The sequence below is a fragment of the Anthonomus grandis genome, chromosome 14 (assembly GCF_022605725.1).
Source record: "Anthonomus grandis grandis chromosome 14, icAntGran1.3, whole genome shotgun sequence".
NCBI classification, from domain to species: domain Eukaryota; kingdom Metazoa; phylum Arthropoda; class Insecta; order Coleoptera; family Curculionidae; genus Anthonomus; species Anthonomus grandis.
In genome coordinates this window covers 21,788,482-21,814,458 of record NC_065559.1, presented here as the reverse complement: position 1 = coordinate 21,814,458, position 25,977 = coordinate 21,788,482, and the positions used below count along the sequence as shown (strand labels likewise).

Sequence of the window (25,977 nt, the reverse complement as noted above, 5' to 3'; positions counted from 1 at the left end):
AAATATTACCAGAAAGTGGCGGCAGATTTAAACGTACTTTTACAGAAGCACTAGAAATTGAACCAACTAACTATATCAATGATTCTAACATTAGAGTATTTGGTATTACCTCTTTGCAATGCCGAAAACTTGCCTACGAGTTTGCTCTAAGAAACAATATTTCACACCAACAGTTCAACAAAATTCTAAAGCTGACTAATGAAGACTGGTTAATTTCTTTCATGAATAGGCACAAAATCAGCTTAAGGATCCCTGAGTCTACGTCTATCGGACGTCTAATAGGATTTAATCGAGTTGAAGTGATGAGATTTTTTGATTTGATTCGGGAACTAAAAATAAACCACAATTTTACGCCTGATTGAATATATAATACAGACGTATCAGGTTTGTCCACCGTTCCAACTAAGCAGCCAAAAATTTTATCTTCAACTGGATGCAAGAGAGTGGCAAAAGTGGCTAGAGGTGAGCGTGGCCGGAACACGACTGTTGTTTGTGCCATGAATGCACAAGGATCGTACGTTCCACCCTTTTTTGTTTTTGCCAGAGTGAAAATACGTTCTGAACTATTACATGGATGTCCTCCTAATTCCGGAGGTATAGCTCAACAGAGCGAATGGATAAATACAGATGCTTTTGTTCAATACCTTCATCATTTCATTAAATACATCTCTCCTTCTAACAAAGTGCCCGTTTTATTAATTGTTGATAATCATTCATACATACATCTTTAGAAGCAATCAATTTGTGCAGAGAGTTTGGAGTGATTATGGTTGGTTTGCCTCCTCACACAACACACCGATTGCAGCAATTGAATGTGGGCTTTTTTGGTCCTCTTAAAACATTCTATAGCCAGGCCTGCGACAAATTTTTGGTGAATAATTCCGGTAAAACTATTACAGACAAAGACGTAAGACAGCTAGTTAAAAGCAGCAAATTTAGGAACTGCAGTTAAGAGATTCGCTAAATGTGGAATCGAACCCTTTGATCCGGACGTTTTTAGTGACGCCGACTTCACACCAGCTTCAGTTAGTGAGCGCAGACATGTCACCGCAGAAGGAGTGTCTAGTGATGATGAACTACTCATCAACATAAAAAACAAACTAAAGAATAAAGCTGAAATATCTTCAGAATCAGCTAGTTTATCTGGTTTGCAAAAAATTCCTAGCGTTGTTGAACTTCAAAATGATGATGATGAAGAGAATAAAAGATAGCACGTGGTGCAGGAAGATTTGGCTGTCGCAGGTCCATCGGGTCTTCAAAATTTAAAACCCAATCAGCAAATTAGTTTTGTTGAGATTAGGCCTTTGCCTAAAATAAATCGACCGGTCCTGAAAACGAAGAGAAAGAAGCAAAAAGCGTCGATATTAACTTCTACTCCCAATAAAGAAGACCTTGCGGAGGCCTGCACGAGCTACGAGAACAAAAGTGTCTTTATATGTGACCTTCGCATGTAGTCGTCATCTTGCCCCAATATGTTCGTCACCTTACCTCACCATTGGGGCAAGATGACAAAATTGCAACAAGTTTGAAAATTTTTCATTTTTTTAGTAATAATTTGTTTTTTAAATTATGATTATTTTATGAAAATCAAATTCATGTTCTATGCTTCTATTATACTTTTGAAAACCTTAAAATTATATGTAGTTTATTTTTTATTTTATTTTTTACCTAAAGCTCGTCAACTTGCCCCACCTTATCCAATCATTAATTAATCATTTATGTCTTGATTATCGTCATCTTGTCCGGCATCGTTGGGGGGTAACGGTAGTTGTTCTATGTTTATTTCAGCTTCGGCAATTACATTTTTTCCCATTAGAGATAAATTGTGTAGTACACAGCAGGCCCGAATAAAGTGCACTATATTATCAATTTTGCTTAATTTGATATGGTAGAATTATCGCCATTTTTGCTTCAGCAAGCCAAAATAATGCTCAATGACATATCGATTTTTTGATAGCTTTAAATTAGCTTTAAGTTTCTCTCTATGGCTGTAAAGTTTCCTCTATCTTTATATGGAGTTTAAAGATTTCTTAAACAGGGATAGCCACTGTCTCCCAGTAAATAAAAATCTTGAACAGAGCCAGGATATCCAACAAAAAAAAACTTTATCAATAAATCATGATCACAAACCACTTGCATCTGAAAATAATTTTAAAAGGTTGAGTGAACATACAAAAAATAGAATCTTTAGACTCGATATTCCAAAATTATATTAATCAAAAAATGCTAGAGGTTTAAGTGGTAAAACTCTGTAAAAACTATAAATAGGTATTTCTTATTTAACTGACCTGGATAGAGTAAAAAAATAATTCTATTTAAATATGAGTCTGGATCATTCTTAGGCTTATCAATCTTTATATGAGTACCATCAACAGGCCCCAATGGCCCCTGGGAATCCATTTTCTCTGAAGTGTTGTTCAATAGTTGTCTTTTCAAGATCAGATGGCCATTTAGTGACATTCCACTTAGGAAATGTATCATCCTTTTAAAAACGTAAAAAAGGCAGCTAATTGTGATGTCAAATCTATCTCCAACATCTCTAAATTAAGAAGCTTCGTGACCAGCAAACCGCAAAAAAATTAATGTTTGTTCATAGGACGATAGCTTGCCATTTTTGCCACCAGATTGTGACTTAAAAACTCACTTTCATCAAATCTATGGCCAATATCTTGAGCCAGTTTTCTGCTAGCTCGAAAATGCTCAACAAATTTCTGGTTATTGTATAGTAACTTCGAGGTAGCCTTCGTTTGGTCTCATGTGGCCTTGAAACAGGATATCTACTAGTTCATCATCACTTGATACATTAGAATCAAATCCATGATTTCAATCCGAAGAGTCTGATGACATTCTGGATTCTCTTAAAACTATATACCTACCTTTAGATATTTAATAAATACAGTAGTAAATTAACTCTAAAACCAGCCCTAATACTTCGAAAGCAGCAAAAATCAGATTTCAATTATGCCACAATGAAACGTAATCAAACCACAAGATCAGACTCCAAATCCGATAGACATATACGTTGCGCATGGCCTAAACCGAAATCCCTAGGAAATTCTACGGACTACTTTCAGTGATTTGAAACCAATTTTCAAACTGAACTTTGTTGTTGCTAAAACAGCTGACAGGCAGTCAATATCCCGGATTACGAAGGTGGTCCCAGAAGTACCCGACCCAAGAAATAAAACACGAAAATTTTGGAAAAAAATTTATTTATTTTTCAACATAATCTCCTTTCAGCTCTATACACTTTTCCCAGCGATGTTTTATAAGTCCGATACCCTTTTTATAATAAGAACTGTCTTGCGCCTCGAAATAGCCATTAACTGCAGATATCACTTCTTTATCGTTGAAAATTCTTGGACCACTGAACCAGTTTTTTAAGTTTGAAAACAGAGAATAATCTGAGGGGGCTAAATCTGGCGAATAGGGTGCATGAGGTAGCAATTCAAACTTTAATTCGTTAATTTTGGCCATTGCGATAACGGATTTGTGAGCTGGTGCATTGTCTTGATGAAACAACACTTTCTTCTTAACCAAATGCGGCCGTTTTTGCTTGATTTCTTCGCTCAAACGTTGCAATAAGTTTGCATAATACTCGCCGTTGATAGTTTTACCTTTTTCAAGATAGTCAATGAAAATTATCCCTCGCGCATCCCAAAAAACCGACGCCATGACCTTGCCTGCAGATGAAACGGTTTTCGCCTTCTTTGGAGCCGGTTCTCCCTTTTAAGTCCATTGTTTTGATTGTTCTTTTGTTTCAGGTGTGAAGTGATGGACCCATGTTTCATCCATGGTTATGAAGCGACGCAAGATACTGTTTTTGCTCGAATGTGAGCAAACGCGGCACCCATCTTGCACACAGCTTTCTCATGTCAAAATTTTCAGTTAATATGCGATGTACCGCACTTTTTGAAATGCCTACTATATCCGCTAGCTCGCGCACTTTCAGTCGACAATCATCCAGTACCACTTTGTGAATTTTCTTTAAAATTTCTGGACTCGTCAACTCATTTGGTTGACCACTACGATGCTCGTCTTGGCAGCTCGTACGGCGTCGTTTAAACTCTGCTACCCAATATTTTACTGTTGTTAACGAAGGAGCAGACTCACCCAGAGTAGAATCCAGTTCAGCTTTTATATTGGTTGGGCTGAGGCCTTTCAAATAAAAGTATTGTATCACATAACGATGAGCAATTTTCTCCATTTTTACAAATTCACTGAAAACGTTCACTATTGATGGCTGCCAACAGTGTTTCCAGGTGACTCGAAGCTTTTTACGGTAGGTAGAATCGGAAAAATACAGTAGAAAACGGGAGATATACGATGATGATTGAAGATGTCAAATTGGTTGTTTTTACATGAAGTGACGGTCTGTTTAAATGCCTTTTTATAATTGTACGTTCAGTTGTAAATACGTTTTACCAGAAAATAAACATACAAAACAAAAAAAAACATAATTTAAAAAAAAAATTTTATGTAGAAAAACTTCAAAAACTAAGCCTAAATTAAGTGAAAACAAAACTAAACATAAAAAATAAAGTAACAGAAACACTTAATTAAAAAAAAAACGACTATAAGATCTCGTCATTATCAGAGTCCTGCTCGAAAATGTCTTTAGTTAGCAGTTTTCGCACATCATTTTCAACATTAAAGCTATAGCAACTTCCGTCGGAATCAACTAATCTCTTACTATGTAATAGTCCCTCAATGGTTTTTGTGTTTAATCTATTTCTCTGCTTATTTTTTAATATATTGACAACCGAAAAAATTCTCGCGACATTTGCACTAGAATGCGGTAAGGTCAATATATTAAAAACAAGTAAAGATAAATTGCGGAACACATTCAATCTATTTCCATAATTTATCTTACTTACTTCAGACCAAAATTCTAATATGTCGTTAGATTCAGGCAACTCGGTGTTTCTTAATAGTCTCCACTCATTATCTAATGATTGAAGATCGTCCTGATTTATCCCAAAATTACCCAATTTTAATGAAGTATTTGCAATGGAATTAATTTTTTGCTTCGCACGCAATCAGGATTTATGAACTGTAAATCTTCCAGGATATTATTTTTCAAAGGACACCTTTTTAATAATTGGTCCAGAGCCTCTATATAAAATTCTAAACACTTTAACTTTACAAATTCTAAATCATTTTTATCTACAGTAGAAGTAGAAATGTCAGAACCAAAATACATCTCTTCAATGGGCAACATATTTCTCGGATTTTTATAGTCTATATCGAATATTGTAGTTTTATCAATAATGTCTCTTTTTATAAAACAGTCCAAAATAGTTTTTATGACGGATTTGATGTTTGAATATATGTAACTAATTTGTGGTGATTCTTACTGCATTTTCAGGTTTAAGTTATTAAAATATGGAAGAACATAATTTAAAAATTGCAAAAAGAGTTTATTTTTTTGATTTTTCAGAGAGGTTAAAATATTGGAAGCTTGATCGTCTGTAGGACTATTGTAAGAGATGTCTGTAAAAAACAATAGAAGTGCATTATACTGTTCTAGAACCCTACGTATAACAGCAAGTAATGACATCCATCTTGTTTGAGATGGATGCAAAATTTTGTGTATTTTAACTTGGGCGAACTCATGAAATTGTTTTAGTTCAGATACCCGTTTTGGGCTATTACTAAAATAGTTATATATATCCCTTGTTAACTGTTCAATATAATTTGGAATTTTTGCACAAGCATAAGACGCAACTAAATGGAAACTATGACATATACATTTTAAAATAAATAGGTTAGGTATAGATTCCGAAAATCGCGCTGCAACTGAATTGTAACGTCCCATCATTACATTAGCTCCGTCAGCTGCAAAACCGATCATACTTTGGTTGTAATCGATGTTATTTTTATTAAAAAAATCTGTAATTTGATTAAAGAGGCTCTCAGCATTTTCATTTTCGACTTCTAACAGACTTAAGAAAGAATCTTGAATTGCTTTATCATAAGCACCCTAACTACTAGACATAACTGTTTTGTACAAGTACGGTCAGTTGACTCATCAATTATTAAACTAAATTTCTTAATTTTTAACATGGAAATAAGTTTTTCTTTGGAAAAACGGCCTAGTACATGTTTAATAATGTTTGTCCTTTTAGTACGAGCACACTTTATGTTCTTGGCTGTGTTGGAGTCTGGAAAGATTGACTGCAGTAAATTCGGGATGTGGTCCATAACGCGAATGGGTAAATTGTGTTCAACAACAAAAGCACACAGCTTAATTTCTGCATCTTTTACTGCATTATGCGTAGAAGCATGTCCTAAAAAACTAGTCAAGCTTCTCTCAGTTTTTTTGCTTCTACAGTTATCTGAGTGCTTTTTTCCAACAGCATGCCTTTCTAGTTGTATTTTGCCTGATTTAATATCTATATCAACGTGACATGCAGAACAGTAAGCAAAATATTCTCCCTACAAAATTATTTGCTATTTTTACATAAAAAAAATTCTATAAGAATCATACCTTTTTGCTTTTTTCAAGCCAGGCTTTAAAATTACTTTCTTCTTCCCATGAAATCTTATAAACTTGGGAATATTTTCTTTTCTTTACAACTTTGGCACTAGTATGACTGGTACTGGAATCACTGTCAGACATTATTATGTTAATATTAATAAATATTCACTCAATAATATAACACAACACAAACCACCAACTGGAAAAGCGCATACATTAATACCGATTATCGTCTCGGGTCTCGGCAGGGTCAGGCGTCGATCGGATTGGTGTATTTCACCAATGTCTTTTTGTGTGAATCCCCGCAAGCCCAACTTGCAGCTCGCAGTAATAATCCTAGCTGCCACGCTGCCAGTGTTACCGTCATAGACGCGCGAATATATGTTTTCACATTTTCTTTAAAAAATCATCAAAGACAGAGAAAAATAAATAAGCAAATATTTATTGTTTTATGTCATTCATCCTTTAAATTAAAAATGCGGTAGAATCTGCAGTTAAAACGGTAGGGCGGTAGATCGAGGTGGAAAACGGTAGATCTACCGTAAAAACGGTAGACCTGGCAGCACTGGCTGATAAACAAATACTGAACAACGTGGCGTCTTCAAACTTGAAACATATGCTTTATAGATTGTATGCTTTCTAATACACTGATATTTTTTAAACTACTACCGACATCTCTAGGTCAGGTCGGGTATTTCTGGGACCACACTCGTAGTTTTGCTAAAATGCGTACATTCGTCTGCGCAGATTCCGGACCGTTTGTGTATTGGTCAAACTTCTGCTAAAATAAACCTTTTATGTTTTTAAGTTATTGTTCCCTAGAAAACTTAATATAATCACTGATATAACACTAATAAAACACTTTCACTGCGTCCATGAAAATTAATTTTTCTTTTACTAGCAAAAGTGCCAAGGTAATATGCAGCAAATATAACGCATTTAATCCTTTATCCATAGTTTGTTTTGTTAGCGTCAAACTTAGTTCACTATTCACAAAACAAAACAACAGAATATTTCTCAAAATTAAATGACAACAAACATAAAATAATAGAAAGGTAATAATTAGGCATGTCATAACTCGACACGGCGTAAAAAGCTTGCAAACCATTTTGTCCTCTTCAGCAGATATGCTAAGGTTGAATTTTATTGTGAATAGTCCTATTATTTATAACCTACTTAGCATGTGTGTTCAAGTGTTACTCCACCCTCGAATTAATTGTGAATGCACCTTAAAGGCTGTTTCACACCAAGATGACGCTCACGCTCCACTCATACGATGCTCAAGGTACGCTCAAGATTCGTGCGTGTTCACACTATGATCGTTGATTTTTCCTAACGAAGGTGCATGCTAGTAAGCTTCATTCGATAAAATGAATTTTTCCGATGAAGAGTTGTTGCAAGTTGTTGCAAGCAAAGGAAAATGGCTACATCCCTCCTTGCTGTACAGATCCACGCAAGGGGAATTTCATACACTATATCCGCAATTAGTTGATGACGAAACTAAGTTCTTCCAGTATTTTGGGATCACAAAAGAGCGATTCGAAATGTTGCTTTCAATAATTGGTGGTAACCTCAAGAAACAGGATACTAAATTTCGGGCGGCAATCTCACTACGAAAGAAACTAGGAGTTTGTTTAAGGTAAGTCAATATATTTTTCAATTTTTTTAATAAAAAAAATATTTAAAGCAGAAACATTTTGTAAATTCAATACTTGGCCATTTTCAATTTAAACCTTCCGTCATTTAAATGAAAAATAAGCATGACCGTATTTTCAGTTGAAAATGTTCTTTATTTTTAATATTTTAACAAAAGTTCAATATTATAATGAAATATATAAGAAAAAATTAATATTGTTTAGGAGAAAACTGTGAAAAGTAAGTGAAGCAACCAGAATTTGACGAACCAGGGTCAAATGAAGTGATTGGGGTTGAGACATAACAATTGCTTGTATTTTCCAAATACACCAAGTCTGTTCCAGTTGTTGTATTTTGTACCTGAATACTATGAGAGCCATGCTGAGGTAAAGAGTACCGAGATTGTGGCATTGGCATCAAATATTTGGCCTCCATCTGCGACACTGCATTAAATATTTGGCCCCTTATTTGATGCTGATCTATAGGAGAGAAGGTTTTCACAGTTTTCAACATTGATTCAAAAAAAAAGATCCAAGGAATCCTTTTGTGGCGTTTTGTCCGCACTTTCTTTTTTTTAATTAAATATTTCATTACGGTTAAGGAAGCTGTCTCTTGTAGATTCTTAGGTCTAATAAATCTTGGTTTAGATTGTCTGTGGTCCAGAGATCGCTTGGAAGATCCAGGTATTGGTTGAGATTCCATACTTTGAGCTGATTGTTTTTCCAGTTCTCCGTTTTGAGTACTGTCTGTCTCTTCTTCACTTTCTTTAATGTTTTTCTCTTGTTCCTCCAAATGTACTGATGACAATAGCTCTTTGTCCTTCATGTAGGGCTCCAAAAATGACATAAAATCTTCAAATTTCCATTTTCGATACTTCACAGCTGCTTGGCCACTTACAGTAGTATATTTCTGATGAACCTTGCGATGCTGACTTCGCAAACTCATCCATCTCTGCTTGCATTCATCGGCTAAAAAAAAGCATGTTCAATATAGGTTAAACCCAAGAAGCCATATTCGCGCTTTTAAAAGCTTTCATTGACATGTAAACAAAAATTGAAAAAACAAATTTTTAGAAGCGCTTTTAATTAAAAAAGGTGTAAAAATGGTTGCTAAATATGTCTGTTTGTTTTTCTATTTTTGTTTACATGTTAAATAAAGACAAATTGATTTTAAAAGCACTTTTTAGCTAAGAGAGGTTTAATAGAGATCAAGATGCCGAATAAGGCTGTAAAACTTTTTAATTTCTAATGTTTTAAGCTCTTTAAATATTATACGGGTTACTTGGAAAAATAAAATATGTTTTTATTTCCAGGTTTTTGGCCAGTGGTGATTCATTCAGGACAATAGCGTTCAGCTATCGCCTGGGAACTTCTACAGTACAACAAACAGTCCATGAAGTTTGCGATATTATTATAAAAATTATGATGAAGGAGGTTATGTCAATACCAACCAAATAAGAATGGGAAAAAATTGCCCAGGAATTTTGGCAACAATGGCAGTTTCCCAATTGTATAGGAGCTTTGGATGGCAAACATGTTGTTATCGAAGCTCCCCACAATTCGGGTTCCCTTTACTTCAATTATAAGAAGTCCTTTTCAATAGTTTTATTGGCACTTGTCGATGCGAATTATAGATTTATCGTTGTCGATGTCGGATCTTATGGAGGAAGTAGTGATGGAGGGATCTTCGCAAATTCAAATCTCGGAAAGCGCTTAGAAAGAAATACACTTGATATTCCGGATGATGCAAACCTACCAGGAACTCAGCAACTTGCCCCATACGTTATCGTTGGAGATCCGGCTTTTCCCTTAAAAAAGTTTTTAATGAGTCCTTTTTCTGGAACTCATATTGAAAATCAAATTAAAAAACGTATTTTTAACTACCGATTATCTTGCGCCTGCAGGGTAGTTGAAAATGCATTTGGAATTCTCACCCAAAAATTCAGATTTTATGGCAGAAGTTTGAAATTAGCGCCTAAATATGCCGAAAAAGTGATTTTAACAAAACGTGTATCTTACACAACTTCATTCGTCATGGAACGGTTTCGACCATTTCAAACACTGATGAAGTTATAGAAAACAACTTAAGACATTTATCTAGACAGTGAGGAAACTCAGCAGCCATAGCTTTTCAAACGAGAGAAATATTTACAAGATTTTTTATCTCAGAGGAAGGCGCGGTCCCTTGGCAAAATGATATGATTTAATTATCAAACGTAACATCTAACTTAATATCTTAAAATTGTTTATACATATTTTATTTCTAGATTAATAAAATAAATCTTTAGTATTTACCTGTTCTGTTTTATACCTTCCCTATTTCTGACCATATATTTTTTTCGTGGACATTATCACTGTATAATTTGTTCGATTGATCATACAGCTCGGGTTTATTACAAACAATTTCTATTAATTTCTCGTTCACGTTGTCCATTTTTGGTAAAAACACTAGCGCTCAAGTCTTGACACGATAAAATCCAACGCTCAAAATATCCTCGGCAAAACATTGCGACGCCCTAATGAATGCGCTTGAGCTTGGTGTCAGTGAGTAATTTTGAGCGTACCTGGAGCACCGTATAAGTGGAGCGTGAGTGTCGCCTTGGTGTGAAACATCCTTAACTTAACGCTTCATGAGCTTGTGGTAACTATAGTCACGAGAGCAGGTGCCAAGCCACTAGAGAGTAAAATATACTAACTTGTTTATTAAGTGAATTTAAAGTGTAGATCAAAATACCCCACAATAGAGGCACTGATTCTGAGAACCCTAATTAAAGACTCTGATATCGAGATATCGCTGCTTCTGTACACTATATAAACTCTGATATTTCAACTACCGTCAAATGGGGTTAAGTGAATCAAAATAAGTGTTTTTTTTCGTTTTTCTGCCAAAGTATTAAATTAAAAAATATGTAAAAAATATTGTAGATTCTGGTAAACGTCTTAAAAGATTTTGTTAAAACTTGTAAGCATTTAAGCATGGGAAGTCCTCAATTTTTTTTGATAAAGTCTGATTCACTTTACCCTCCGGTTTGGGGTAAAGTGAATCATGTATTAGAAGTGCTGTAAAATTCACTTTAAATATAATGTGGGTAAAATGAATCAACAAAAAATAAAAAAAGAAGATTTAAACGGAAAAAAACACTTAAAAAAAACAAATTCTTTATTCTAAAGGTAACAAAAGTAAGATTAAGTAACAAAGTCTTATTCTATAACACATTCTATCACAGAATATTAAGGCTTTATAAAAACAACAAACTTAGGAACTTTTCTTTAAACAAAAATGGCACTCTTGGTAAAAAAAACTTAAGTCTACATACAAAACATAGGAAAATTAACAAAAAAGAAATTACTCCAACTTTTTAAATTCGTCGTTGTCTAAGTTAAAAACAAATTTACCCCTCTTGAAAGACTTTTGACGCAGTTTTCTAATAATTTGGTATTGGCTTATTAGGCAAAGGTCCTGTATTTCTGGATAAACAAAATACCCCTTTTCCGAGTTTTCCTTTTTTCTCATGGCATTTATAGTAAATTCTTTTTTCTTTGAACAATTCTCGATTTTGCCAACAAACAATCGATCTCGTTTCTCGGTTAAAAACTTTGCAATAATAAACTCCCCAATCCTTGGCTCCATGGATAAGTCTGTGTCGATCATGTAAGTATCATCATTCGATGTCGACGGATTTGGATCAAACTCGTCAAAGTTTTCAACAATATTTTCGAAATTACTTAGGGAAAATTCTTTATCTAACTCTCGATCTAACTCATCATCTGATATTTCCAGAGCTCTTCTTTCGTTTTTTTTCATGTTTTTTTAGATGATTTTTTTGTGGGTGTTTTATCTATTATCGTTGATAATAAACTTTGACTTGACACACTTTTGCCAGCCTCGATAATAATTTTTTTTCCTCTCTTTGTTGATTGATTCGGGGTAGTTTTTAAATTTTTTAGGTGACTGATTATTGTGTTACTCCAGGCCTGATCATTATTCTCACCATTTTCATCGATGTGTAAATTTCGTGGAATTTTATTTAAAACTTTGTTGGGATCGAGCGGAAAAATTCCACATGCCTTAAAACCAGCAATGGAATTTTCTTTCGACTTTATGCCAACCTTTTCCACACTCTGTCTCAGCAGCCTTGGAAACTCCGTTTTAGGAATGACTCCACGGTGTTTTAATTTCCATTGTTCCAAGGTGGATCTCCATGCAGCTTTTAAAGGCCTAAAATACGCGACATCGAGCGGTTGAAGCAAATGAGTTGAATTGGGAGGGAGTAAGACAAAATCAATTTCATTATTCTCACATTGCTGTACGACATTAGTGTTAAGTTATTAAGTTATCGCCTATTAAAACTTTACGCTCAGCAAGCTTTCGAAAATAAGGCATGACAATTGTCTTAAACCAGTCCTCAAATATATCAGAGTCAAACCATCCACTCATGCTTCTGTTATATCTTGCTCCTTCAATTCCTCCCTCTGTCCAACCATCATAGGAATGTTTTGCCTTGTATACCGTATATGGAGGCAGTAATGTTCCATCAGCGGCTATTGCAAACATCACAGTTGTGCTGGTCTTTGAGAAGTCTATTAACCTATGGGCATGCTTTGCACCTCTTTTTGTAATTACTTTAGCCGACCCGGGATCATCCACAAAATTGGTCTCGTCGTAATTGATAATATTTTGAGCAGGGACGTCTTTCAACGTGACCTGCAAGTTTTCAAAATATTTTTGAATAACCTCGCGGGTTAATGCACCTCTAACGCGTTTTGTATTTTCAGCCAACTTAACGGTAAGGTCTTTATTTCTGCTCATAAAATTTTGAACCAGTCCATCCCTGGCATATTTTCTTTAAATCTGGAATCCCTTACTCCTAGTCTATTTAGATATTGTTGCACAAATGCTCTAACATCTGTACTTTTTAATGGGAATCCCCAGTCGGCGCAAATTTTGATTGTCTCCTTTAGTCTTAGCTCTTGCTCACCACTTAGTACAGGCTGTCGACCATATTTTAAAGAATGTTTGCCATGATATCTTCTTTGAATGGTACTGAAAGGTACACCAAATCTTTCAGATGCTTGTCTCATGGACATATCACCTCGTCTAACCGCTGCCACTGCTCGACGAACATATTCTTGATCGTAGTTACATTTTCCCTGCGGTCCCAATTTTTTTTTGTAAGTTCTCGGCATGCTAAAAAGACCAAAACTAATAAAAAATATTTCTTATATAAAAAATTATTTAAAAAAAAAGTTCTAAAAAATTTAATCATAAATTTACAGCGACACTTAAATGATTCATTTTACCCATTAAAGTTACCATCTTAGAAAAAAAAAATGCTAAAATTCAACAAAAAAAAAATTTACCAAAAATTAAGCACAAATTTGTTTATTAATGTCTAATAAACACATTGATTACATTCAAGTAAATAAATATTAATATTGATCACTTCCGCAACCAATCGTTTCCAAAGTTTTGTAAAATACAAAAAAATCGTTTAACCGGAACATGTCGTTATGGTACTCACGTGTATTTTTTTGAGCAGCGAAACACACCCTACCACATACAAAGACATACTAACGAGGTCATCTCGATGCAATAATGTCACTATATGGGGCAGGTCTGCGACGGGATCGACTTTTTTGCGGAAATACCCGATTAATTCATTTTACCCACTATGATTTACTTAACCCCGTTTGACGGTACTTCGAAAATTTCGAAGGCTCATAAACTTGTCCTTAACAGCTCAAAATCAAAATTTATACTATTTGGATCTCAGCCCATGCCAAAACTTATTTCAGATTAAAATTGGGTATATGGTTCCGGCTCCCTCTGCATGTGAAAAAAATGTAGGTGTTTTTTTTTTTTTTATTTCAACTAACTTTAAATAAGGTTATCTGACTCATTTATTAAAATCTTCAAATGCAGTATTGTAATGTACTTTATTGGTCGTTACTTAATTAAAAAAAAACCAGAGTTTACAAAACTTTAAATTTTTTTCTCAAGTATTGCTACAACCGTAAAAAATTTGATTATATAAGACCTTGATTTAAAGCATCCAAATGGTTGAGTTCTTAACAATCTTGTTTCTCATACAGTAACACATGGTAGGAATACACGTAACTGTACTTTGTCATTCCCAAACATAGAACTATTCAATTTTAAAGTTCATTTACTTATACTGTAATTAAAGCTTAATGAATAACTAGTAAATTTCATCTGTCAACTTTCGATCGGTCACGTCATAATCATAGTGACATTATGACTGTCAAACATGGCGCGCAATTCAAATCTTGTTTATTGAAACACACTTTATTTATGATTTATTAGCTGTTTTAATGTTGAGTCCACACTAATAAATGATACATGTTCGTGATATGTAGCAAGTATGCGAATAATGAAATATTTCAGGTTATTAATATATTTTTCAGGTAACTTTTTTTTACTTATTTATCCAGACTGAAATAAACTTGTATCTCGTTGCAGTTAATTTCCATTCTTTTGCATGTAACAATGGAAACAATGTCTGCAAAATAACAAGGAAATATTTTGATAAAACTGTATTTTCCGGACTGCGTATAATTCCTCGCGAACCGTCAGGCACTGTAGATCTATTGCCATTTAATTAAAATTCCGTAACAGAATGAGGAATATCAAAAACTGGAAAGCGGCACGGCACAGTGATGGTATAAAATAGCGCTCCGAGTCTTAAATTAATTTATTTCAATTCTCGTCGCTCCGCTCACATTTTCCCACTATCAATATTTAATAACAGGGCTGGTCTGGCCTCGAATCGAAATACCGATTGAAAAATATCTATTAAATCTAATTTAAAGTAAAAAACTTTTAAAATATAAAATATTCCATTCTTGTGAATAATATTTAAATAATTTGTATGTATTTTGTTTCAGATAATATGACTGTGTGACGTTCCCCTTCATTTCATCTTCGTCATGTCTGCTCTTAGCATCACAGCTCTTGCGTCACTTTTATTTTCAACGCTGTTTTGTTCTTCGCTGAGCTTCAATGGTCAACCGAAAGAAGATGGTTTTACCTTTGACTTTCCAGAAGATTTAGATATAGACTTACTGCATAACGGGCAACAGGAGCTTCATCAAAATCAGTATGAAGCAATTGTAGGTCAAGTCTTCCATTTGGCACCTCATGGACTGAAGCTAGCAAAAGACCAACAAGGATATTATATTGTAAGTAGAATATGAAATTTAAGGAGAATTATTCGAATAACTGTGACAAGTCGTTCTGATTGGAACCATGTAGTGTGTTTTAGCAGAGATTTTATATTTATTAGATGGTAAATCATTGCTGTAAAAACCTTCATATTTTTTATCATTTTCACTATTAAAAACCAGTAATTTGTTCAAATTACCAGACAGTTTTACCACTAACCAAAACGCTTTATTTTTAATCTCGACACGTGTTTCGCCAACGATGTTAGCATCTTCGGGAGAAGATTAAAACTACTTACAGATCTCCTTATACAGGATGTTTCTTAACCTATACGCATAAACTTAGGAATTTATTGCTAATGATAAATAATAGTGACTAATAGTGAAAAAAAAAATTAAGTAAAATATTTTTAGTTTCTAAGATAATTCTTTTTTTTTTCACAAAAATGTAATAACTTTATCGGGTAGAATTTTGTTTTCAAATTAAGAACAAGTCCGGATGATGTTTATTATGTTTAGTAGTATCTACTTTGCTATCAGTTGATACAGTTGTGGTCGTATTTGGTTTTTTATTAAAATTATGCCGCATAATTTTTCAAATGAGGAACTAATGGGCATGTTACTGGCATACGGGTAATCAAGACGAAACAGTGTGGCTGCAGCTAATCTTTATGCACAAAGGTTTCCTTATAGGTATCATCCGGGTATTGGCTTTTTTGCGTGTGCTTCAGTGGGGTAGAGAAACTGGAAATTTGCGGCCGAGGCCAGGGCAACATGGTGGAGCCATTAGACCTAGGCGCATTTTAAATCTGGAGAATTTGATTTTAGATATCATCGAAGAGCATCCTAACATAAGCACTAGAACAATTGCAACGCAATTTGGATTATCACCAGTCACAGTTTGGCGAATTTTAAGGCATGAATTACTGTATCCATTTCATGTCCAAAGGGTACAAGCTTTACTTCCAAGGGATCATGCGCCTCGAGTAAACTTTTTCGAGTGGTTGTTACATCAGCAGCAGTTAAACCCAAACTTTACCAGGAACATTTTAGCTACGGATGAAGCAATTTTCACACGCAATGGTATTCACAATTTTTGCAACTAGCATTTTTGGGCAGTTGAAAATCCGCATGCCATTCGGCGAACAAACTTTCAACAACGATTTTCAGTAAATGTGTGGGCTGGAATTGTAACCGGAATACTTATTGGCCCTTTCATTTTGAATAATCGTCTAACTGGTGCTCTTTATTTACAATTCTTGAGACAAAATTTGTCGGTACTCCTTGAAGAAGTCCCTCTTCACATTAGGCAGAATTTGTGGTTTCTTCACGATGGTGCTCCATCACATTTTGCGCGACCAAAAAGCGACCAGTGCGACGGCATTTGGATCGAATGTGCCCCGAACGATGGATAGGCCGAGGTGGTCCAATTGGATGGCCTCCTCGATCACCCGACCTTAATCCGCTTGACTTTTATTTTTGGGGCCACCTAAAATCTCTGGTGTATGTAACCGAAGTTGACAATGAACAAGAATTAAGAAATCGGATATTTGCTGCCGCCGAGGAAATTCGACTACAACCTGGATTAGCTGCCGTCTGCAACTCATGGATTAGGCGTGCTTAATTATGTATTGAATTCATGGAAATAACTTCGAACAGTTACTATAATAGTTAAATAAACATTTATTTTGGAGAATTTACTTTTTTTAAATTTTAATTATTAAGTCGTTTATCTCCGTAACTAAAACTATCTTACTAATTTTTTTTTCACTATTAGTCATTATTTGCCGTCAGCAATAAATTCCCAAGTTTAAGCGTATAGGTTAAGAAACACCCTGTATACTAATGATTTAACTAATAGAGCGGAAAAAGCAAAAAAGCATGGCCAAACAAATTTTAAACACTAACTAAACTATTTAATTGACTATAAGGGATTGGACCTTTATCCTTGTTAGGAATGTTTTTTTGATTTTGGAATATTGCTAAACTTTCGTATGCATCTAATTTTCTATTTTTATTAACTGGTTTAAGTAATTTTAAGTTGTCTATCCCTACAAAGTGACCAGTATTTATAACATGTTCAGCCACACTTGACTTTTCAACTCTTCCATATTTCACATGAGCTACATATTCTTTAAATCTGGCATTAATTGATCTTCTGGTTTGTCCTATGTACTTTTTATCACAACGGTTGCAATTAATCATAGATCCCAGACTTTTCCTTGGTCTTTATTTTATCTTTTGGGTTTTCTAAAAGATTTCGTAACTTGGCCAAACTTTGATAGACCATTCTTAGTCTTTGAAAACTCTATCAAAGCCTCTCGTCAAGATAGGATCGTATGGTATTACAACAAAAGTTTATTTTTATCTTTTTGAAATGTGGTAGTTTTTAAGATTAACTTTAAACCTATGTTTTCTAATCAGCTTATCAATAATTTTATCAACATAATCATTGATCCTAGCAATTGTTTTAATTGTTGCTTTTTCTTTATTAAATCTACTATTACTTAGAGAAAATGAGACCAAACGATGTACCAAGAAATGCATGCTAGCCATTTTATGTTGAAAACAATGGTTAGAGTCACTAGTTATGTATCTAAAAGTATTTGTTTCTTTTCTATAAATATCAAATTCTAACTTAATATTATTTTTTATGACAAGATTATCTAAGAATGGACGCTGGTTATTTGTTTCTTGTTCGAAGGTAAATTTAATAGATGAAAAACAGTTATAGACTTGTTCTATAAAATTATCAATATTGCATTTGCTTTTGTCGAACACAGCAAACACATCATCAACATATCTTAACCAAACTCGTAAAAAGTATTGGAATGTATTTTTTGCATTTAACTCAAAACGGTTCATAAAGAGCTCTGCTAGGAAAGGAGAGAGGCAATTACCCCTGGCTGTACCTTCCAGTTTGTTCATAGTATGAGTTGTTATATGAAAAAGTATTTTGTGGCATACAAAGTTTTGTTAATTTAATTATTTCTTGGATATTATCGAAATTAGTACTTTCCAAAAGTTCAATCTGGTATGGAAATGCTTGGGAACAAAGAAGTTATATCGAAAGAAACAAAAATTTCATTTTCACTTAGAATTAAATTATTGACTTTTGAAATAAACTGTTGGCTGTTTTTGACTGAAAAACATTCATAAGGTAATTTTCTCAAACTGCTTTACTAAAAACTTTGAAATGTTGTAAGTTGGAGATCCTATAGTGGAGACAATTGGTCTTTTAATATTATTGCCAGGTTGGATTGGATTGGATTTTTGGTAACCAATATAATTTTTGGAATTTTTGGGTTCGAAAGTTGTAACTTGAATTTTTCTGAAGAGGAAACAAGGTTTTTGCAGTCATTTAATGCTGTATTAACCTCCGAAATCATTTTTTATAAAGGGTTTTTAGAAATCTTTTTATATGGGCCATTTTCAATAAGATCATCAACTCGTTTAAAATATTCTGGGTTTTTGGTTTTAAAATATTCTGGTAATATACAATCTTTTTCTCTCAGTCCTTTAATAATCTTAGAACCCGATGTGTTTTTTGATTTAGTAAGATTCTTTGTAATTTTGCTGCGAATCGTTTCTCTAGCAAAACCTTTCGAAGATTTAGGCAAGTACTGAATTGATGATTCAACACTTACTACAAAATCCTCCAGGTTGTTTTTGCAATTTGAAACTAGTGCAAAGTTTAGACCCTTATTAAAAACATCAAGCTCTTTCTCATTAAATCAATCAGAGGATTGATTTTCAACGATTAATGAAATTTTCCTTTTGTGGTTTATCCTTCGCACACACTAACTTTTTTAGTTTTTTGTGTAGTGAAGAAAATGTAATTATGGTTAATAAACTCAAACATATTTCTTTGAAAATTACTGCTTGCTTGATAGTCTAAATAAGTTTGTCTAAAAGTGAGTTTTTTAAAAAGTGTGTATGCTTCTAATTCTACAATGCTACGTTTACTCTATAAATGTTTGATTTCTAAATCTAGCCAATTTTGCTTAGCAAAAACTTCAGCCTTTTTGGCAAATTGAGATTTACTTTTTAAAGATACATTAATAAACTTTGGAAAAACTAAAAGGCGTTTTCAAGATTTTAGAAACCAAACATCTGCATTAATTAATCTAATTTTAGTACTTATCTTAAAATATAAATTCTGTTCATCATCAGCATCGTTAACGAAACACATATCGAGATTAAAAATAAAGAGTTTTGGTAAGTGGTAAAACTGTCTCGTAATTTGAGCATCACACCAATGGTTCAAACCATAGGACTATCAGTAATTTGTTCTTATTATACACGTCCGTAACAACCAATATTTTTTTTTATTTTGTTCTATGTTTTAGCTACTTCTTATGTTTTTTCTTCTGGAGACAATATTATGTTGTCCTCTATTTGATTCTCTGACCTTAGCATTTTGGTGGTGCCATCTAGTGGACCTGTAATTCAGCTTGCTCGTATGAGTGTTTCCTCATAAATCGAATTTTAAGTAGAATTCATTAGTTATACCCACGAACTTAATCAATATCCCTGGACTGCTAATGCATATGGCCACGATACCCGCAAATGGCCACTACCTGGTGGCCGCCATTTTTATAGTGGTTTTGTCCTTTTGATGTTGGCCACTCTGAACATTTTCAGTGTTGCCAACGAAAAATATATTAAATAACGGTAATGAAGTTGACGACATTGACGTTTGACGTGTGAGCATAGTGGATTGCCTAGTTTTTGACGATTTGTAAACGACGCTTGCGTATATCGTCTGGAACATGCGATGTATCTTCCTCCTTATTAAATACGTGAATAATGTATTACCATCTTTATTTAAAGGTTAAAAGAACTCGTCCATTATCCCAAAGAGACCTACGTAACTAGAGAAAAATTGAAAACTCTAAGTCTCAGTCTCAAAATATCTTTTTAATTAATCAAGTAACATGTTTCGCTAATAATCGTTCCCTAGCATACCCTCGTCAGATTGTTTAACATTGGTTGAGATACTGCTAAACAATAACAGTACTTTGCCAAAACTGGTGGTAGATAATCTTATCCACCTTTTATCATTAGTTTTGGAACAAAATTTCTTCAAATTTAATGATCATTTCTTTAGGCAAAAATCTGGTCTCACCATGGGTTCTTGTCTTTCACCGTTTTTGAGCGAGGTCTTCATGAGTCACTTGGAGGAGAAAATCATGAAAAGTCGTTTTGCGGGCTTTTTGAGAGCTTATAAAAGGTACGTGGACGATGTGTGCGTGTTGTGGGTTGGTGACGAGAATGATTTATTGGATTTCTTGTCATTTATTAACTCCCTTCATAATCAGATCTCTTTTACGCTGAAAAGAGAGACAAACGGATAATTACCCTTTTTAGATCTTCTTTTATACTGAAATAATAACAGTATTTCTTTTGAAGTATATCGCAAACCTTCTGTAACAGATAATATATTCCAATTTAACTCCAATTCCCCTTATCAACACAATTATGCAGCCTTTAATTCAATGGTGTACCCTCGGTTCTACCGTTTATTTAAATTACCTCTGTCCAAAGACGCTTTTCAAAAAGAACATAATATTATAAAAATAATTGCTGTAAACAATAATTTCTCACTTTACAACTTGAACAAATTATATTACAAATTTTAAATTAAATATAAACGTCCTATCACATCGTCCACCCACCGAACAACATCACCAACAATAATAATTTTAGATGCCTTAGTTATTTCGGCGGCATTTCTCAACAACTTGCAAAATTTTTTAAGCCTTTCAGCCTTCCCATAGCTTTCAAAACGACTAGCTCGTTAAGAAAGAACCTAGTAAGGACGTTGGATAAAAAGGATCCTCTATCTAAATCGGGTGTATATTGTCTTAATTGTAAGGATTGCCCTGCTGTTTATGTTAAACAATCAGAAAGGAAGGTATCCACAAGGGTACAGGAACACCTAAGCCTCGTTAATAAGTTCAGGGATACCAACACCACAGAAACTAAGTCAGCATTTGCTAACCATTTATTATCAACGGGTCATAGTTTTTCCGTCCCTAAAAATGTTTCCATTGTTCACGAGTGCCCTAAGGGTAAAAAGTTGGATCTCTTGGAGAAAATGGAAATCACCAAAGCCAAAAAGAGTCCAATTTTGACATGCGGTAATGATGTTTTCACCTTCGAGCCAGGACTTATCTTTAATAATCTTATCTTTACATGCTTACGATACACATATATGCCTTTGACTCTAATATTCATAAGCAGGGCTGGCCGTGTGATTAACGGTCTGGTGTTTCACCGAGATCAACTTTAGAGCGTGGGTTCAAATACTACACCTATCACGTTTTTTCCTTTTTATATTTTTTGTTGAATTTTTGTACCGTGTTATTGTTTTTATTATAAAATATGTGAGTATTCTCAGATTTAAATTTTATTTGTCAGTACTTAGCAGGTCATCTAGCTATAAGGTAATTTTAATTAATTTTTAATATTTGATTTTGTTTTAGTGTAAGGTTTTATTGTAGTTACGTGTGTTTTTCTGTTTATTGTAGGTCTGATGATGCTTTATTAACGAAACATGTTACCTGATGAATACATATGAAAAAAACATTTTGAGACTGAGACTTAGAGTTTTTATTTTTTCTTTAGTTACGTAGGTCTCTTTGAGATAATGGACGAGTTCTTTCAATTCATAAAATCATCTATATTTTGATATTTATAGATAGTTGTACCTATTAATGTGAAAACTCTGTAAATAGAAGGAAACTAAAACTCGTAATAGTAAAGATAAAAAGAAAATAAAATGTGTTTTTAACTGAATTTGTTACCTAAATACTAGCAAAAATTTCAATGAAGATCGTCATTTTCATGGTATTATGATTTATTCTCATTTTAGGTGAGGAATACTAAACATAAATTTTAACAAAATTCTTAAAGAAGTACAAGAAAGATCACAGATCTAAAGCAACTCTCTTAAATTCTTAACTAAATGTAACTTTCTATTTTGTATTTGTAAACATAACCCACAGAACACAAATATAGATATAAACTCTCAAGAACTTTAATTTTGTTTCCCTACAATTGGCACAACTGAAATATGTCAGAGTGACCAACATCGAAAGGACACTATCACGCAAAATGGCGGAACCCTAGTAGTGGTCATTTACTTTTCATTGAATTGGCAGTCCAGGTATATTTATTAAGTTCATGGTTATACCTTATTTTATTATTGTTTTCATAAATAAGAATTGAAATATATTGTAATCTTTCTCATAATAAATATGCATATTTAAATAAAGTTTTCATAGTTGAATTTGGCTCGATTTCCCACGCCAATTTCTGCTCTATCTGCCGGAAATAAGGGCATGGAGGGCTAAAAGGATAATGGGTCTGTTCCACGTTTTTTCAGTCCCTTTGGCAGAATTGTCAGACTAAATGCTTTTTAAGTTGCTTTTTAAGCATTTTAGCTTGAGTGCCCTTGTGCTGGATTTAAGAAAGAAAAACTTATTACGTATAATAAATTCTCAGTTCATTACTTAAGCTGTTTCAGTTTAAATTACACCAAACTGATGATTTGGAAATTAATTGATTACGTCAATAACTGACTTGAAAATTGAGTTTCAGTTTGACTCACATTTGTTCTGGATACGTGCATGAATTATTTTAAGGAACACTTTCAGCACGTGACCCATTAAACTAATTGTTCTAAAATGTTCACATGATTCTGCATTGGGCTTTTTAGGCAGAGCTACAAAAGTAGACAATTAACATTCATCTGGAATACGTCCGGTGTTGTTATATTTTATTAAAAAACTGTGTTAGTGTTCTGAGACAATTTTCTTGCATGACTGAGAATTTCCATTTGGTATGTTGTTTATTGGACCCAGCGCTTTGCCACTTTTCGTTATCTTAATAGCGTTTTGGACTCCTGAAATGGTTTTATCTGCATTTCAAAATACTATTTTTTCAGGACGTGGATCATCACTTAATAGCTTGACGATATAGTTCTGCCACACCCTTAGTTTTTCTCCTATTTTATAGACGAGGTTGACGAGACCCCTTTGATCTTTTATGTTCGCCGCAATTTTTTTCCTATATCTACCATTTGCTTCTTTGATCTTTTTCTGAAGATTAAAAGTGTCATGTCTTTACTAAGGTCTTCTATTTCTTGGCATTTATCGCTCATCCATTACTCTTTAGCATGCTTGACAAAGATGTCCAGCTCGGCACCTGGAGGTAGCGAGATTAGGTGAGTCACACAAATTTCAAATGGTGTTTCAATGTGTGGAGCTCCTGAACAATTAATCAAAAAAAAATTTTGTTTTTAAAAATAATTACTTGAGATGTAGTGTCATATATGGAGCAATACCAAGAATAAGTGCCTTATATAACTCAAAAGAAGTCTCGGTCTCAAAAAATTCTTTTCTTGGTTAAAGTGGTGACACATGTTTCGCTCCTAAGAGCATTATCAGACCTTAGCAACGTTAAAACACGACCGACTGTGTGTGTATAATTGACCCAGTCGGTCGTGTTTAACCTTCTTAAGGTCTGATGATGAGACTTTGTGTTGTTTCTTTTGATTTATTTATATCAAGGTCTCTTTGAGAATATGGACGAGTTCTTTTAATAGTGCCGTATAAACAATTTTCTTTATCATATTTTATTTGGTGATTTGGAAGGTTTCCAGGCTGGATAATAGCGTTAGTTTCTGTGAAGAGTTCTATACAATTTGGAATTTTGCATTTTAGCTATTCTGCGTTGCTCCATCGAGTCAAGGATATGCTGTATCATCCAAGGTTTTTTTGGCCTTTTGCTTGGTGTGTATAAGGGGTTCCTTGGTCTTAAGGTCTGTATTCTTTAAGAAGGTCCAAGCATCTTCTACTTTCGTTTTCCCTGTAATCTTGATGTTACTTATTCCTGCGCTAAGAGTGTCCTGAACATGTGTGTGTTCTTACAGCTGTTTCGTTCAGCTTTTCTAGGTTATATCCAACAATTTGTTTTTTGGGTGGTAGTTTTTGTAGTTTAACTTGGAAGCGACATACCAGCAAATTGTGATCGGAGTAGATATCGGCTCCAGGATATGTTTTTGCCGAGAAGATGCTGTTTCTGAATCTCGGGCTGATTAGTATGAAATCTGTTTGATTTCTTATAACGTTCTCAGGAGGATTTCCACGTGTACAGGCGCCGTGAAAGTAGTTTAAAAAAAGTATTTGTAATCCTCAGCTTCTTTTCCCTGCAAAATTATACCAGTCTGTCTCTTCTTTCGTTTCTATGATCAAGATCGAATGTTTTCATCAGAACCTCTTCCAATATTAGCATTGACGTCCCTAATTATCATCGTAATCGCGTGATTTGTAGTATATCAGAGGAGGCCATCTCCCTGATTGTATAAATCCTCAATCTCATCGTTATCCGCATTACTAGTAGAGCATATAAATACAACAACATAGGGTTTCAACCTTTTGCTGATTATAATGCCCACTCCGTTCCTGTGATGCCTATCATCTTTGCCGCTGTAATATACCGTGTGGTCGCTTATGCTGCTCTCTTCTATTCCTGGCCATCGCAGTTCACTGATCCCCAACATTTAGATGTTCAATCGTTTCATTTATTATATAGCATTACGCACTTTTCTGCTTTCAAACATGCTTCTGGCATTCCAGGTGCCCATCTTCAAGGTTGGCCGGGTGATTCTTCGCTTCCTTTAACCATTTAAGGTGTACCCGGGACTAAGGGCCGTTCCATTTTTGTTTGGTAACCATGATGACTGTCCTGTAAAAAATAACACAGTGGTTTTCCGGTGCTTACTGTGTCGCAGTTTTCTGGCTTTACAGCTTGAAAACTTCTATTATCTTCGATCGTTCGTTATATTTGTACATTTTTGTACTTTTGTTTATGTCTTTTGATATCCTCTTGTTTATCTTTCTAAGTTTATGCTGTTCTTTGTTCTTATTTTTTTTGAATTTTTCTCTTCTCTTTCATTAACTTTTTTATTGGAGGGATTAGTCTATTTGTATTTGTTTTTTTTGGCGAGGAACCTTCTGGCTTTCCTCTATAGCTTTCAGTATAATGTCATTTAAGGTGTTGATATTTTGATTGTGTTTCAAGGATAGTGTCGATGGGTTCTTAGAATGGGTCTGTGTTTTCAAGGTCTATCCAAGTACGAGACCTCTCCTTTTCAAGGTCTATATCTAGAGGCTCCCACAATTCTGTGATCGCCATCCGTTGAAAACTGGTTTAGGACTGTAACAAGTTTCTAGTCGGTAATGATACAATCAATCTCATTTTTTATCGAGTTTGTGCCATGTTTCGATGATCTTTTTTCTAGAAGAAGTTATTCGTTTGGAATAGGTTCATTTCTAGCAAGAAACAAAGAAGAGTTGTTCCTAGTGACGTTTCTGTAGGATCGGTATTTCTCCCAATCTTAGCGTTGAAGTCCTCCTAAATTATAGTAAAATGTGTTACTGTGACATTTGTCATCGTACAATTCCTTTACTTCATAGTCCGATCACTTATTGGAGCATATATTTGCACAATTTTGTAAGTATACCTTTTGCTAAGCTTCAAGATTAGGAGAGCTACTCTAGTAGAGACACTTCTTACTCATATGATGCTGCTTTCGTGTTTTCTGTGTACAAAGAAACCGAAGATTCTCACTGTTTCAGATTCGCTACCGACCTAATAGAACATATGTTCCGA

General features: G+C 34.2%; 1 protein-coding gene across 4 annotated transcripts in view; it reads left to right on the top strand.

Annotated features, from left to right (window-relative positions):
* LOC126744358 (dystroglycan 1) overlaps window positions 1-25,977 on the top strand; it is a 252,399-nt gene that overhangs the window by 153,868 nt on the left and 72,554 nt on the right. For all 4 annotated transcript variants that reach the window (XM_050451734.1, XM_050451736.1, XM_050451735.1 and 1 more), the window contains one exon: window positions 15,022-15,315. In XM_050451734.1, the coding sequence (XP_050307691.1) occupies window positions 15,064-15,315 (252 nt within the window). In that variant the 5' untranslated portion in view covers window positions 15,022-15,063. The remainder of the gene's footprint in view (window positions 1-15,021; window positions 15,316-25,977) is intronic.